At 36.0% G+C, this 15,306-nt stretch overlaps 2 protein-coding genes across 11 annotated transcripts; both read right to left on the bottom strand.

The window, feature by feature from the left end:
• Positions 1 to 606: 606 nt before the first annotated feature.
• Positions 607 to 7,100, bottom strand: LOC141902233 (neural cell adhesion molecule L1.1-like). 7 transcript variants are annotated; one of them, XM_074789887.1, is made up of 14 exons: positions 7,054 to 7,100; positions 6,615 to 6,764; positions 5,674 to 5,809; positions 5,341 to 5,473; positions 4,855 to 5,042; positions 4,211 to 4,438; positions 3,871 to 4,017; positions 3,697 to 3,799; positions 2,796 to 2,974; positions 2,455 to 2,592; positions 2,111 to 2,281; positions 1,236 to 1,316; positions 994 to 1,041; positions 607 to 873 (listed from the first exon to the last, which is right to left on the bottom strand). In XM_074789887.1, exons 3-14 carry the CDS (start codon positions 5,726 to 5,728, stop codon positions 650 to 652), a joined length of 1,695 nt encoding a protein of 564 aa, XP_074645988.1. In that variant the 5' UTR covers positions 5,729 to 5,809; positions 6,615 to 6,764; positions 7,054 to 7,100; the 3' UTR covers positions 607 to 649. The 7 variants fall into 7 exon arrangements, 6 of the variants coding, with proteins under 6 accessions (XP_074645988.1, XP_074645995.1, XP_074646003.1 ...); XM_074789894.1 differs by having other exon boundaries at positions 5,674 to 5,800; XM_074789902.1 differs by having other exon boundaries at positions 5,674 to 5,797.
• A 735-nt stretch (positions 7,101 to 7,835) lies between these two features.
• Positions 7,836 to 14,822, bottom strand: LOC141915154 (neurofascin-like). 4 transcript variants are annotated; one of them, XM_074806570.1, is made up of 13 exons: positions 14,783 to 14,822; positions 13,388 to 13,523; positions 13,055 to 13,190; positions 12,546 to 12,733; positions 11,907 to 12,134; positions 11,564 to 11,710; positions 11,390 to 11,492; positions 10,879 to 11,057; positions 10,465 to 10,602; positions 10,220 to 10,384; positions 9,931 to 10,011; positions 9,265 to 9,318; positions 7,836 to 9,155 (listed from the first exon to the last, which is right to left on the bottom strand). In XM_074806570.1, the coding sequence occupies exons 2-13, from the start codon at positions 13,440 to 13,442 to the stop codon at positions 9,037 to 9,039; spliced, it is 1,593 nt and encodes a 530-aa protein (XP_074662671.1). In that variant the 5' UTR covers positions 13,443 to 13,523; positions 14,783 to 14,822; the 3' UTR covers positions 7,836 to 9,036. The 4 variants fall into 4 exon arrangements, with proteins under 4 accessions (XP_074662671.1, XP_074662675.1, XP_074662674.1 ...); XM_074806574.1 differs by having other exon boundaries at positions 13,055 to 13,187; XM_074806573.1 differs by having other exon boundaries at positions 13,388 to 13,511; positions 14,783 to 14,807.
• Between the last annotated feature and the right edge of the window lie 484 nt (positions 14,823 to 15,306).

Here is a 15,306-nt window from a genome sequence, read left to right as displayed (position 1 = left end):
AGTAACCAGAGAAGATCTCATCACCGTGAGTCCAGTTATAGTTGATTAAAGCATTTGTAATCATCGAATCTACTGATGAGCCGAATCATTCGTGAAATTTCAGAATCTCTTTTCTACCGCATCCTCTTAAGCTCATTTCGAACAAAAAATCAAATTAATCTAATGAACTAAAAGTAAAAAGGGTCGTGATTACGCAAATGTTTGTGAAGTCACGACTGTGCAACCGCGCGATGAAGATCAGAAAAGAAACAGACGCTTTATATAAAATAGCAAAGTCATTAATGAAAATATTTCTCAAGTTCAAAAATGTGGTGCAGCGTAAATATTTCACCACACCAGTTAACCGTCTATTACAAAGACTTTGTGAGAAATTGCATTTATTGAATTTATGCCTATTATCTTTTTTCGTTGTATCTGGTAATGTGTCGCGGCATTTTATTGGAATATGATTGATTCATGATACACATTTGTACGAGGTTTTCGGAAGTAACAAATGAACAACTTGTCTTCTTCGAAACCAACTGTAGCTCAGCTTATCGTCGACTTTTATACCTAGTTATTTTTTGTGCTATACAATAGCATCTGTGCAACGCTTTTTTCAATAAAAAAAAACGAGTACTTAATTGATTCTTATCACGAGCATCTTTGATCAATTCATTTGGCTTACGACATTTTCTGCGCCCACCTCACCAGCGTTACTGTCTGCCGTGTCTAGACACAGATCCCCGGGCTCAGTTTGGTAGTTGCGGCCAGTAGAACTCGGTTTTTGGCAACACAACTTCTTCTTTACTCCGAGGACAATTAGAATAACGGCAAACGCGATGACAACCACACCAGCTGCGACTGTTACTCCGATGATCAGCGGTAAATTACCTAACGATATAGCATTCTTATTTGTATGTACATAGTAAGTAATAATCACAGAATTCATTAAAATCACACATTTTATAGAATGAAGGGGATTTTATAAAATGCCATTGTCGTTATACTTACTTCCGGGACATGACGGGTCACATTTCTCACATGTTTCGCCGAAAAACCCTATCAAAAACAAAATCGATTTAATAGGTCGATAAGATACACTGTATCCGTGTAAGATGAATGCGGTGAAAAAATCCCACAATTTAAGCAAAACCTGGAAAGCCCTTATTAAATGAGTGTATATTTCGAGCAACATTTTTACACTGACATTAACGCATAGTAATATAATACGACCACAAATTACACTATCTTACCGGCGGTGCAATCGCAAACGTATGCTGTTGATTTTCTTATGCATTTGCCTCCATTCTCACAGTCTGGACATGTCGACTTATCTGAAAGAAAACATTCTTTTTATGTTACCATCTGATTTATTAATAAAATGAAATGCACAAGCGAGAGAGAACTTTCTAAAACTTATTTCATGAATAACTGCGATGTAATTAGCTAACCGGTTATGTTAGTTTGCTCTTGTATTTTTCATAGTACCCATAAACAACAACGTCGTGTTGATCGTTCTGTTTCAGTTTCAGTTTCAGTTTATTGCTCCACAATTAATACTTAATGCACAGAGCACAGAGTAGTCCACAAAATAATAACAACAACATAATACACTTTTAATACAAAAAGAAGATACAAGATTGAATATCATGACTTTAAACATATGATAATAAACCCTTTTAACATATATTGCTAAATTACTCAAGGCTTTACCTTTAGAATTTAATAGACGTGCGAATTGGCCTGGTAATCTCCAAAAACGAGGGTGGATGAGATTTAGACGTTAATCCGAAAAATATGTACAATTTAATAGAAAATGTTTCTCCTCACCAACAACATTAGCTTGGCATTTGACGCAGTATCGATTTCCCTGGCACTACCCTGGTATGTACCTAACTGTATCGGCAATTTATGATTAGAGCATCTTAATCTGCACAAGGCAATTTCCAAATTTTTTCGGCAGGCTTTTAAGGTAGTTTTCGTAGCCCCAATCTACTTTTAAAAAATTTGTATGTTGAGGCACCCGGACTTAACAGTAGAATGTAGCTGATTCCTCTTTCTAGCGACTTACATGAAACTCAATGAATAAATATATCAGAAATGTATTTTATTCTGTAATCATACGTACTCACTGTGTGAATCCCCGTATTGAACAACACGGTTTGGTGATTATTTGTCAATTCACATTGTACGACCATGTTATCACCTGGATCTATGGTACCATCGCTGGCCGTACTCGGTATCTTGGCATTTTCTATGGTGAATGTGCCACCAGAAATCTTGATTCGTGGATTTTGGTCTGAAAATAGGGAGATAAATCAAGAGAGATGGGACATCAAGTAAAAAGGCACTCGTAATTCGTAGATTTTGGTCTAATGATATCGAGTACGCGTAGATCAAAAAAGAAACCCAAACGTCGAGTCATTGAGCGATTCGTATACCAAAAATGTTGAATGGTGAACTGTAGCTTACCAGCCGCGTATGGTTGAGTATTGATGTACCACTTGATACGAGGATGTGGTGAACCACTACCCGTACATTGAAATGAAGCTTTTTTACCCTCGATTACTACAATCTCAACAGGTGGCTCCTTCATGATCGCAAGTTTCCCTGAAATATTGGTTTACACTATTCAATTATTTCTAGTAATTTGAAAATTGAAAATCGTCCGACCATCCCATTATATCTGTACTTCATTTCAAATTCAAACCCTGTTTCGTTCCTGGCAGATGTGGTGGCTATTTAAAGGGACACACAAAATAAGCATAACATCGATACAAATACATAAGGACAATTCCCTGAACACTACCCACCATAAACGGTTAGAACAATGTTCTGACTTATGGTATTTTGTGAATTATGCGCAGTGCATTTGTAGACCCCGCTGTCACTGGTTTGAGCTTTTTTAATTAAGACGTGGGTGTTATATTCAGATTGAAGATTACTGGCTAATGCCGTTCCATCTTTGGTCCATGATATTTTCGGTGTCGGTCTAAAATATATAGATTAGTCATAAAACTTTGAAACATTTTCTCAATGATAGCACAAATCCTGAAGAGACTTAAATATTCAAATCAATAAATGGTAAAACGCAAAGTATTATAAAAGGGAAGTTTCAAGTTTCCGGGCGCCATTTTGAGGCGGTCCCGCATTGTTGGAAAGATTTTAACATTTTTTAAATCTAAAACCTCTAGTGCGATATAGTCATCCATCCCTCTTTTGGCACAAAATTTAAACTTATGATGCGTTAGAAAGGTGACAATTTCTATTTTCTGATGGTGTTTATTTCATTTTTCATTTTTCATTTACACAGTAACAGTTTAAAAAAGAACGTCACTTTTAGGAAGGCGCCTCAAAAAAAATTGTTATTTTGTGTCATTGGCTGTAACTTTTTCATTTTTTTGAGATACAATTTAAATTTTAAAATCTGTCCAACAATGCGGGACCTCTGGGACCGCCTCAAAATGGCGCCTGGAAACTGGAAACTTCCCTATTATTCACTGCATATACATTCAAGTACATTTATACGCATGCACAACTATACATTATACCCTCCCAGAACTTTCTGATTGACGCAAAAAAAAACTAAATGTTTTCTATTATACAATTTGAATGCAGTATTGATAATATGACTCCGTTGGATTTACGAATCATAGAGCTTCTGAATATTCTCCACGAATATATATTCTGTGATTATCACCGTTTCATACATACTTTCCACTCGCGATGCAAACAAGGGTGACGTCTTCGTCTTGGTTCACATCTACCGAGGCCGCCGATGTTTTCATGAACGCGGGTGGATGTTCAAGTGATGGGTCTAGGAATAATAAAATGACAAGTTAAAAGTACGACAATGGGGTGTGTTCTTCCTAAATAGCGGATACTTACTGTCCCCACTTTTTAGCTGAGTCGTTACTTTACTAATCGAACCAACTCCAACTACGCTTGCGTTAGATTTTAACGATGCCACGCAGAAATAATGGTCAGCACTAGCATGAGAATCGGTTAGTAGACCTGCAGTGAAATACAGGCTTCCTGGAACAGGAGTAAGATGTCTAGAAACATTTTTGATTTCATGTTTCATTTCATTTTTATTCAATTCCAAAACCACCTAACTCAACCAATTCGTAATAAATAAATGTAATTATTAAGTATTTGATAAAAAATATTAAGATTCGAAATATATTATCATTAGTTAAATATAGAGCTGAATCTCCAAAATACAAACCTGAAGTTCTGTCAACGATTAAACGACCGTTATCTAGATTAACCAGTGGCCCGGGAACTGCTGTAAGCGCGGTTTTAGCGGCATCGGTCAGTGAGGACGCGGCGTAATATTTCCACTCGAAGTTTATTCCATTGTAATCGAGGAATGTACCGTCACATGGAATCATTCCACTACGCGTTTGTGCCAGTAAGAGTGATTTTACTGGTCCTGAATTATCGACGGATATAACTGAAATACAATACAAGCTAAATTGATTATTAGATTTAAGCTAAATTGTATCTTATTAAAATGAACAGTCGTTGGTAACGATTGAAATAACATCTAGAAAATAACTGGAGCCAGTTCAACAGTTACGAATTTGATCTTGACTCTTGACTCAATACCAAATATTGCTGTGTCCAGATATATGATATGACGGCAGAAATGTATATCTTATCATTAATTAAAAGCTTGCGGGACTAATGATGACTATGTAAAGCGGATTCAACAACGAGTGTGAGAACGTACGCCTCTGATTTGGTCCGTTCTCAATCGGACCAGTTAAGAATGGACTAGTTAGTGATAGTGTGAACAGGTTAAGTCGTTGATGGTTCGAACTTTAAAACTGGGTTTTGATACAATGAACGACTGTTTCGCTGACGTACATTGCGTTTTGAAATGCAATTTTTTCGCAACAGCTGTTCCAAAATCATTAGAGGCCTGATACGTATAGAATCCAGCTAATCGTCCATTGAAACTCGGAATTTGCAGTTGTCCGGGTGACTCCGCGTATTGGGTTGCATTTTCGCCGGGTATCGGGTCAGTAACGGTTTTTTCAAAGTTCAGACGATAACTGTAATTCAATTGAGAAGATTTAAGAAGGCAAGCAGAAGTTAGAAAAAAACACTAAAAAACAATGAATGAACTGTAACATCAATATACAATTCGGTGGAACTTTGTTACAGCGAATTTCACACGACCAGCAAAAATAAGTATGTTCGTTATAACCGATAGTTCGCTATATATCCACTATGAAATTAATGAAATTGTCTTACTCAGGACATATGAATCGTTTTATTCGAGTTCGTTGTAGCGAGATTCCATTGTAACATTATGACATTTCATTGAAGACTATGTGATTTATAACTTACGATGCTGCGGGGCTTGCGTCAGCAGCACAATTAATCGAAACCGGGCTGCCGTATACGACACTGATGGAAGAGCCGGACTTCATCGGTGAGTGAGTACATGTTAATACCGGTGGATAATAGATTTCTGTTATTCCTGCGATGTGAAAAGTTATACTATTGATGATAACGGCATAGAATGCATAGAATTTCAAAACGATTACATAATCAAAAAGCCTTTGAGATTGATTCAATATCTAGTATTATAGTATATACGTGGACAATATCAATTTTGGCATAGTTTGAGCTGAAGGCTTCTACTAATAAACGCAAATCGAATGAAAATGTCGAGTTTACCTGTTGAAACGAAAGCAAAGATGAGCACGACTTGAAAAAAGGCTGCGGCGAACATATTAATTTCCAGTAGAAAATACCACTTGCGCAAACGTATCCGCCTTACGCGCGCTATTGGATACCACCACTACTGAAAAACCTAGAATATGTCACAATATAGATATGAAATGATTTTTTTCTTTTATGTGAATTTTTTACCCAATTGATGGATAAACAATATGCACTAAAAATGTAGTACTAATATCAAATGAAGGACTGCTTTGAAGCAACTGTAAGCTTGTACAAAAAATCATTCGTTTATCGATTACACATTGTCATTCGACAGCGATTTGCATGATCGGTCTAATCGATATATTTATGTGGAACTCTTTAAGCAGCCCGATTATCGAGGGAGCACCCACTCATATTATATCTAACTAATTAGAAAGCGAATTACAATTCTGAAGTCGTGATGCTTTTCGTATTTGATAGCCCCAAAGCTGTATGCTGTATATGCGCGTTTTTAATGGGTAATAAATCAGTGGTTAAACAATTTCGAAAAGGGACAACCATTCAATTCGTGGAGGTATAAACCGGTTTAAATTGCTGTTTTTTTTTAATTTGAGGAAAAATTTAATGACGCGACGAACGCTAGATGAAAGTTTACAATAATTCCATATATATTCATCTAATGTATAAGGCTTTAGCGCGTAATAAGAACAGCATTTTTTCCCTTTACTTCCTTATCGATGTTTTCCGTGGTGCCCACTGTGACACAATGCTTATCTTCTGAAAAACTATTCCATTCGCAAAACAAGTTCAATCAGAACATGAACATCGATTATTTTCGAGCAAAGGTTAGATTGAATATGATCTGGTTTCATCGTGTATATTCATTCGTGTATAATGCAATTGAAGGTTGCTTTTGAAAAGTTTACACTTGCCGTTTTGAATCAAGACCCTACCTAGTATTATGATCTTGTTATAAACAAGCGAGAACATAACCGGACATCTTAACTTCCGTGTATTTCTTAAACAGTGCAAAATATGCCTTTTCACTAGACTTTATATTCAACTTCTATTTCATTCAGCGAAATATCATACAACGATTGTGACTGAAGGATATAAAAAACAGATGCAGTAGTCACAACATTTCAGATATATATGGATATATAACTCCACTGAACGAAGCAAGAAAAGTATGATAAAGGTATATACATGCAAGCTACTGTAACAGGTGCACTCCTATTCAAAGATATGTGAAATTATGATGCCGAAAAGTCTGATATTTCATTTCAGACACTAAATGGTGATCAACTAATAATGAGCATTCAGTAAATAGATTATTTCATATAGCGTTATTTTAGAGACGTTTCACGATACGAGACCGCACGATTAACTCACCTATTTCAAGTTTTTCAGTTCTCGAGTCTTATGCCCGTTTTGATTCATTAAAACTGTTGTGAAATAAAATCTACTCGTTAAATCACGCGTGTGCGCGATGCTTATTACGAGCATAGGGTTTTCCCATAAATCATTTTTTCATTTTCATTTTTGATTTGGTACTCTATCCAACTTTTCAGCAACTGCCCCGCTCTTTTCGACTTTGCTTGCAATTTCTATCAACTAACCTATACACTTTTGTCTTTTCTTCCAAAATCGAGAAGAAAAATTGTATAAGAATGCTGTTGTATGTTTAAAAGAATGCATATTATAGGCAGGGTGAATTTTTTTAATTAAAAGGCATGAATCTAAGAAAATCCAAAACAAACTATCTATGATATAGAAAATATTTGCAGATAGCCATTTATATTGAAACAGTGTATTTTGAGCAAAACTGATATCACGATTGAATGTACCATCCACTTATGGAATCGGAGCATCATAATCAGGTATTTCGATGCAAAAACTTAGAGTTTATACACTCTGAGTTTGAATGAATAAATTTACCCGTTGAGATTCGCGCGCAAACCACCAGACATATGTGATAAAAATCCTCCTTATGACGATATCATCGCGATTGGAAGAATCTGGTAATATTTGGTGCTATTTTTGTCGTTGGTTTAAAGTATAACTACATCATATGCAAATATATAGGAAGAGAATCTCGATTCAAGTAAAAAGAACACACAGAAAGCAATCCCGACAGAAATAACTGACACTGACAACGAAATTATCTACACAAAATGTTTCTTTATCGATGTGCAACAATACGAAACAGTTGATTGTTACGCAGAAAACAAGCGATTAATCCCATTCTTAATGTTTTAATACATACAGCTTGTTTAGTGCATTGCTTCATACATAGCCGTAAATCGTTTTATATTGTAAAATACAGAAGCTACATCTTTTTCCAGATATTGTTTTTTTCTTTTTTGTTTAGAATTTATATACAACATTTATGATTCATTACGAGAAGATTCAGCCAAAGATGATTTTCCTATTCAACATCGTGATTCCGCAGAATCTAGGCCTACATTCAAAAATGTGCATAAATCTTATGACTGGTACGCTTAGCTGTTCAGCCCCGACTGATGTCGCAGTACATCGAAGCCCGTCTTTGATCAGAATTTTGAGTATCGACTGAGTTGACTGAACCATCTTTATCAATTCTACTTACTAGCCCAATCATTTGTGATATTCTGAATGTAGACCTACACACGCATCACATACAGAAAGCAAAATCATATTTCTCAAGCTCAAAAATGTGGTGGTCGTGAAAATAGTTCCACCACAGCTTGGCGTCCATTACAAAGACATGAGAAATTTCATTTTATTGAATTTGTGCTAAATTCATCATTTTTTTCGGAAACGCATTTTTGGAATATAATTCGAACAGAATTAAACATTTGAAAGAAGCTTTTTTCGGAAGAAACGGATGAATAACGTGTAGTCATCGAAACCAACTGTAGCTCAGCACTTATTTCATGCTACACAATAGAATCTGTGCAGTGCTCTTTTGAAATAAAACAAGAAAACTAACTTTTTTTAACTAAGTTTATTGGCGCCTTGTGAAAAACATATTGCATAAGCAGAAATGATATGATATAAACAATCAAATATAAAGAATCAATAAAGTCATTGAATCTGAATATATGGATAATTGAATTGAATTGACCGGCAACCAGTCTAGCCCTGATATATTGATGACTTAATGTACATCTTCTCAAAGATCAATTAAAAAAGATACATGTTAAACATTATTTTAACGGATTTTACGGCGTCAAAAACGACTACCAAAATAATAGATTCTCATCATGAACATCTTCGGTCAACTCATTTGGCTAACAACGTTTTCTATGCGCCCGCCTCAGGGGTGCTACTGTCGTTTTTATCTGGACTCGCATCCCCGAGTTCTGCGTTGTCGTTGTGGTTTATAGAATTTGGTTATTGGCAAATCAACATCTTCTTTACTCCAAGCACAGTTAGAGTAACGCCAACCGCTGTGATAACCACACCAGCGGCGACTGATCCTCCGATGATCAGCGGTAAATTATCGACTAACGCTATAGAAAAAGGTTTATTATTTCAACATGCAGTTATCGCCAGATTCGTTAAAATCACTTATATCATCATAAGTCGACGAACATTGGAGACCGGTGTCCTTATACTTACCCGGAGGATCGGGACATGACATTTCACATTTCTCGCACGTTGCGCCCGAAAAATCTATCAAAGACATAGTAAATCCGGTTAAACGAGCGCCAACGGATATGAACCAGAAAGTTAATCAAAAATCAATTATTTCACGCCTTGGAAAAAAGTGTAGAATGTGTTTTTAGGATAGGCTGACGTTGCAATTTTAGTGTGGTCCATGGGCCCCACATATTGAACAAAGCGTCGTTCAAAGAAATTCGACATAGTTTCAATAGCTGAATTGCGTAGGGGTTGTGTAAGTGGTAGTTCTCAAAATGATAGAAAGTCTTGTAAAAACTATCATCACTGCACAGAAAACTAGATGTCCATGGGCCAGTTACAGACTTAGGTTATCGTTGGATAAAACGTGTACCTAAGGGAAAGATAAAACATTATTGGTGCGATTAGTATAGACCCCTCCGACAGCATATTCCGAATATCACATCATCTTTCTATTCGCCTGCCGCTCCTGTAAATACAATCCCACATTCATTGCTATCAAACGTCTTCTTTGGATAAAGTACTATATTATACTATAGCAGCAGGTCGTGCAAATATTATCCATAGTATAATCGACACTATATTCTTCGGCAACGATATGTCAAAACACTACGCATAATACGACAGCAAATTTCATTATCTTACCGGCAGTGCAATTGCAAACGTATTTCGTTCCATTTCGAATACATTTGCCTTCATTCTTACAATCCGGGCATGTCGATTTATCTGTAAGAAAAAAAATCAAATTTGTTAAAGTTCAACCATTTTGCAACGAAGTTACAAGATATACGATCGTGACATTTAAGACGAAGTTCAGATGGGGAATTAAAACATTGTTAAACTGATTTCTGGAATAACTGCGATATTGTTAACTAAATGGTTACATCCAAGTTCTCTAAATGTTGTATTTTACGTAATTTAGATTTATACGTACCCACGGCATTAATCCCCGTATTGAACAACACGGTTTGGTGGCTATTTGTCAATTCACATTGTACGACCATGTTATCACCGGGATCTGTCGTACCATTGGAGGCCGGTATCTTGGCGTTTTCTATGGTGAAAGTGTCTCCGGAAATAGTAATTCGTGGATTTTGGTCTAACAATATATAGATCAAAAGTGATAGAGCATCGAGTCATGAATGTATTTATCAAAAACATAAAACAGTGGTAACTTACTTGCTACGTATGGTTGAGCATTGATGTACCACTTGGTTTGAGGCTGTGGTGAACCACTACCCGCACATTGAAATGAAGCCTTTTTTCCCTCGATTACTACAATCTCAACAGGTGGCTCCTTCGTGATCGTAAGTTTTCCTGAAATATTGTTTTGCACTATTCAATTATTTCAAGTAATTCGGTAATTTAAGTAATTTGACCGACCATCAAACTATATATGTACTTCGATTTCAAAATTAAACACCTGTTGCGTTTGTGGCAGAAGTGGTGGGTTGTGTAAATGACACACCAAAAATAAGCATAAGAAGGACAATTCCCTATTTCGAGATCAAACATACGTCAGTCGAATGAATCTAACGTCGGTCGACAATCTACCATTCTAAAGATATATGTGAGCACCAAAAAACTACCCACCATAAACTTTCAGAGTAGTGTCATGACTTGCAGTATTTTGTGTATTATGCGCAGTGCATTTGTATACCCCGCTATCACTGGTTTGAGCTTTTCTTATTATGACATGGGTGTTATATTCAGATTGAAGATTACTGTCTAATGTCGTTCCATCTTTAGTCCATGATATTGTCGGTGTCGGTCTAGAATATTTAGAATCTTGTAACATTATCTCAATAATGGCGCAAATCCTGAAGAGACTTCAAATTGATACTGCTAATATACATAGCATACACATAAGAATGCACGTATTCATTCGTATTTACAAATTCTAGGGAAAGACAATAAAATACCCTCTCAGAATATAGCCCCTGGTCGACCACAAGATTCCATATTCTTCTAAATTTGAAGGCAGTATTGATTAGATAACAAGATAACATTATTAACTTATGAATGATAGAGATTCTGTATGATCAGAGTATCTTCAATTCAATGCAAATTATACATTCTGTGATCATCACCGTTTCATACATACTTTCCACTCGCGATGCAAACAAGGGTGACGTCTTCGTCTTGGTTCACATCTACCGAGGACGCCGATGTTTTCATGAACGCGGGTGGATGTTCAAGTGTTGGGTCTAGGAATAATAGAATGACACGTTAAAAGTACGACAGTGGGGTGTGTTCTTCCTAAATAGATGATACTTACTGTCCCCACTTTTTAGCACAGTCGTTACATTACTAATCGAACCAACTCCAACTACGCTTGCGTTAGATTTCAACGATGCCACGCAGAAATAATGGTCAGGTTTAGCTTGAGAATCGGTTAGTAGACCTGCAGTGAAATACAGGCTTCCTGGAACAGGAGTAAGATGTCTAGAAACATTTTTGATTTAATATTTCATTTCATTTTTATTCAATTGCAAGACCACCTAACTCAACCAATTCGTAATAAATAAATGTAATTATTAAATATTTGATAAAAAATATTAAGATTCGAAATATAATATTATCATTAGTTAAATATAGAGCTGAATCTCCAAAATACAAACCTGAAGTTCTGTCAACGATTATACGACCGTTATCTAGATTAACCAGTGGCCCGGGAACTGCTGTGAGCGCGGTTTTAGCGGCATCGGTCAGGGAGGATGCGGCGTAATATTTCCACTCGAAGTTTATTCCACCGTAATCGAGGAATGTACCGTCACATGGAATCTCTTCACTACGCGTTTGAAACAGTGCAATATTTTTAACTGGTCCTGTACTATCGACGGATATAACTGAAATACAATATAAGCTAAATTGATTATTAGATTAAGCTAAATTGTATTTTATTAAAATGAACAGTCGTTGGTAACGATTGAAATAACATCTAGAAAATAACTGCAGTTCAATATTTACGAATTTGATCTTGACTCTTGACTCAATACCAAATATTGCTGTGTCCAGATATATGATATGACAGCAGAAATGTATATCTTATCATTAATTAAAAGCCTGCGGGACTAATGATAACTATGTATAGCGGATTCAACAACGAGTGTGTGAACGTACGCCTTTGATTTGGTCCGTTCTCAATCGGACCAGTTAAGAATAGACTAATTAGTGATAGTGTGAACAGGTTAAGTCGTTGATGGCTCGAACTTTAAAACTGGGTTTTGATACAATGAACGACTGTTTCGCTGACGTACATTGCGTTTTGAAATGCAATTTGTTCGCAACAGCTGTTCCATAATCATTAGACGCCATATAGGTATAGAATCCAGCTAATCGTCCATTGAAACTCGGAATTTGCAGTTGTCCGGATGACTCCTCGTATTGGATCGCATTTTCGCCAGGTATCGGATCTGGAACGGTTTTTTCAAAGTTCAGACGATAACTGTAATTCAATTAAGAAAATTTAAGAAGGCAAATAGAAGTTAGAAAAAAAATGACAAAACAATGAATGAACTGTAACATCAGTATACAATTCGGTGGAACTTTGTTACAGCGAATTTCACGGGACCAGCAGAAAATATGTTCGTTATAACAGATAGTTCGCTATGTACCCAGTATGAAATTAATGAAATTTTCTTACTCAGGACAATTCTATACTTGTTATATACGATGAATCGTTATAAGGCTTAATCGAGTTCGTTGTAGCGAAGTTCCATTGCAACATTATGAGATTTCATTGAAGACTATGTGATATATAACTTACGATGCTGCGGGGCTTGCGTCAGCGGTACAATTTATTGAAACCGGGCTGCCGTATACGACACTGATGGAAGAGCCGGACTTCATTGGTGAGTGAGTACATGTTAATACCGGTGGATAATAGATTTCTGTTATTCCTGCTATGTGAAAAGTTATACTACTGATGATAACGGCATAGAATGCATACAATTTCAAAACGATTACATAATCAAAAAGCCTTTGAGATTGATTCAATATCTAGTATTATAGTATATACGTGGACAATATCGATTTTGGAGTAGTTTGAGCTGAAGGCTTCTACTAATAAACGCAAATCGAATGAAAATGTCGCGTTTACCTGTTGAAACGAAAGCAAAGATGAGCACGACTTGAAAAAAGGCTGCGGCGAACATTTTAATTTCCAGTAGAAAATACCACTTGCGCAAACGTACACGCCTTACGCGCGCTATTGGATACCACCACTACTGAAAAACCTAGAATATGTCACAATATAGAAGATATGAAATGATTTATTTCTTTTATGTAAATTTTTTACCGAATTGATGGATAAATAATATGCACTAAAATGTAGTACTAATATCAAATGAAGGACTGCTTTGAAGCAACAGTAAGCTTGTACAAAAATCATTCGTTTATCGATTACACATTGTCATTCGACAGCGATTTGCATGATCGGTCTAATCGATATGTTTACGTGGAACTCTTCATTTAGTAGCCTGATTTGCGAGGGCGCACCCACTTATATCATATCTAACTAAGCGAATTACAATTCTGAAGTCGTGATAGCTTTTCTTATTTGATAGCCCCAAAACTGTAGTATGCTGTATATGCGCGTTTTAATGGGTAATAAATCATTGGTTAAAGAATTTCGAAAAGGGACAACCATTCAATTCGTGGAGGTATAAATCAGTTCAAATTGCTGGTTTTTTTAGTTTGAGGAAAAATTTAATGACGCGACGAACGTTCGATGACAATTTACAATAATTCCAATATATATTCATGTAATGTATAAGGCTTTAGCGCGTAATAAGAACAGCGTTTTTTCCCTTTACTTCCTTATCGATGTTTTCCGCGGTGCCCACTGTGACACAATGCTTATCTTCTGAAATCTATTCCATTCGCAAAACAAGTTCAATCAGAACATGAACATCGATTATTTTCGAGCAAAGGTTAGATTGAATATGATCTGGTTTCATTCGTTTTCATTCGTGCATAATGCTATTGACGGTTGCTTTTGAAAAGTTTACACTTGCCGTTTTGAATCGAGACCCTAGTATTATGATCATGTTATAAACAAGCGAGAACATAACCGGACATCTTCACTTCCGGGTATTTCTTAAACAGTGCAAAATATGCCTTTTCACTAGACTTCATATTCAACTTCTATTTCATACAGCGAAATATCATACAACGATTGTGACTGAAGGATATAAAAAACAGATGCAGTAGTCACAACATTTCAGATATATATGGAAATATAACTCCACTGAACGAAGAAAAGTATGACAAAAGTATATAGATGCAAGCTACTGTAACAGGTGCACTCCTATTCAAAGACGTGAAATTATGATGCCGAAAAGTCTGATTTTTCATTTCAGACACTAAATGGTGATCAACCAATTATGAGCATTCCGTAAATAGATTATTTCATATAGCGTTATTTCAGAGACGTTTCGTGATTGCTATGATGTTATCGTATATATGACGATACGAAGCCGCACGATTAACTCACCTATTTCGAATTTTCAGTTCTCGAGTCTTATGCACGTTTTGATTTATTAAAACTGTTGTGAAATAAAATCTACTCGTTAAATCACGCGCGTGCGCGATGCTTATTACGAGCATAGGGTTTTCCCATAAATCATTTTTTCATTTTCATTTTTGATTTGATACTCCATCCAACTTTTCAGCAACTGCCCCACTCGTTTAGACTTGGGTTGAAATCATTTCAACTAACCTATCCATTTATTTTCTTTTCGAAATCGGGAAGAGATAATATATAAGAATGCTTTTGTATGATTATTTCGTAAAGGCAAGGTGAATATCTATTGTAAAAAGGGCTTGAATTTAAGAAAATCCACAAAGAACTATCTATGATATTAGGAAATATTTATAGCCACTTATATCGGAAGGTTTGGTATAATTTGAGCAAAACCGATATCACGATTGAATGTATAATCCACTTCTGGAATTGGAACATCATAAACAGGCATTTCGATGCAAAGACTTAGAGTTTATACACTCTGAGTTTGAATG

This window comes from Tubulanus polymorphus, chromosome 1 (assembly GCF_964204645.1).
Source record: "Tubulanus polymorphus chromosome 1, tnTubPoly1.2, whole genome shotgun sequence".
In the NCBI taxonomy this organism is placed as follows: domain Eukaryota; kingdom Metazoa; phylum Nemertea; class Palaeonemertea; order Tubulaniformes; family Tubulanidae; genus Tubulanus; species Tubulanus polymorphus.
The sequence above is the reverse complement of the archived record's forward strand: the minus strand, read 5'-3'. Positions and strand labels throughout refer to the sequence as shown.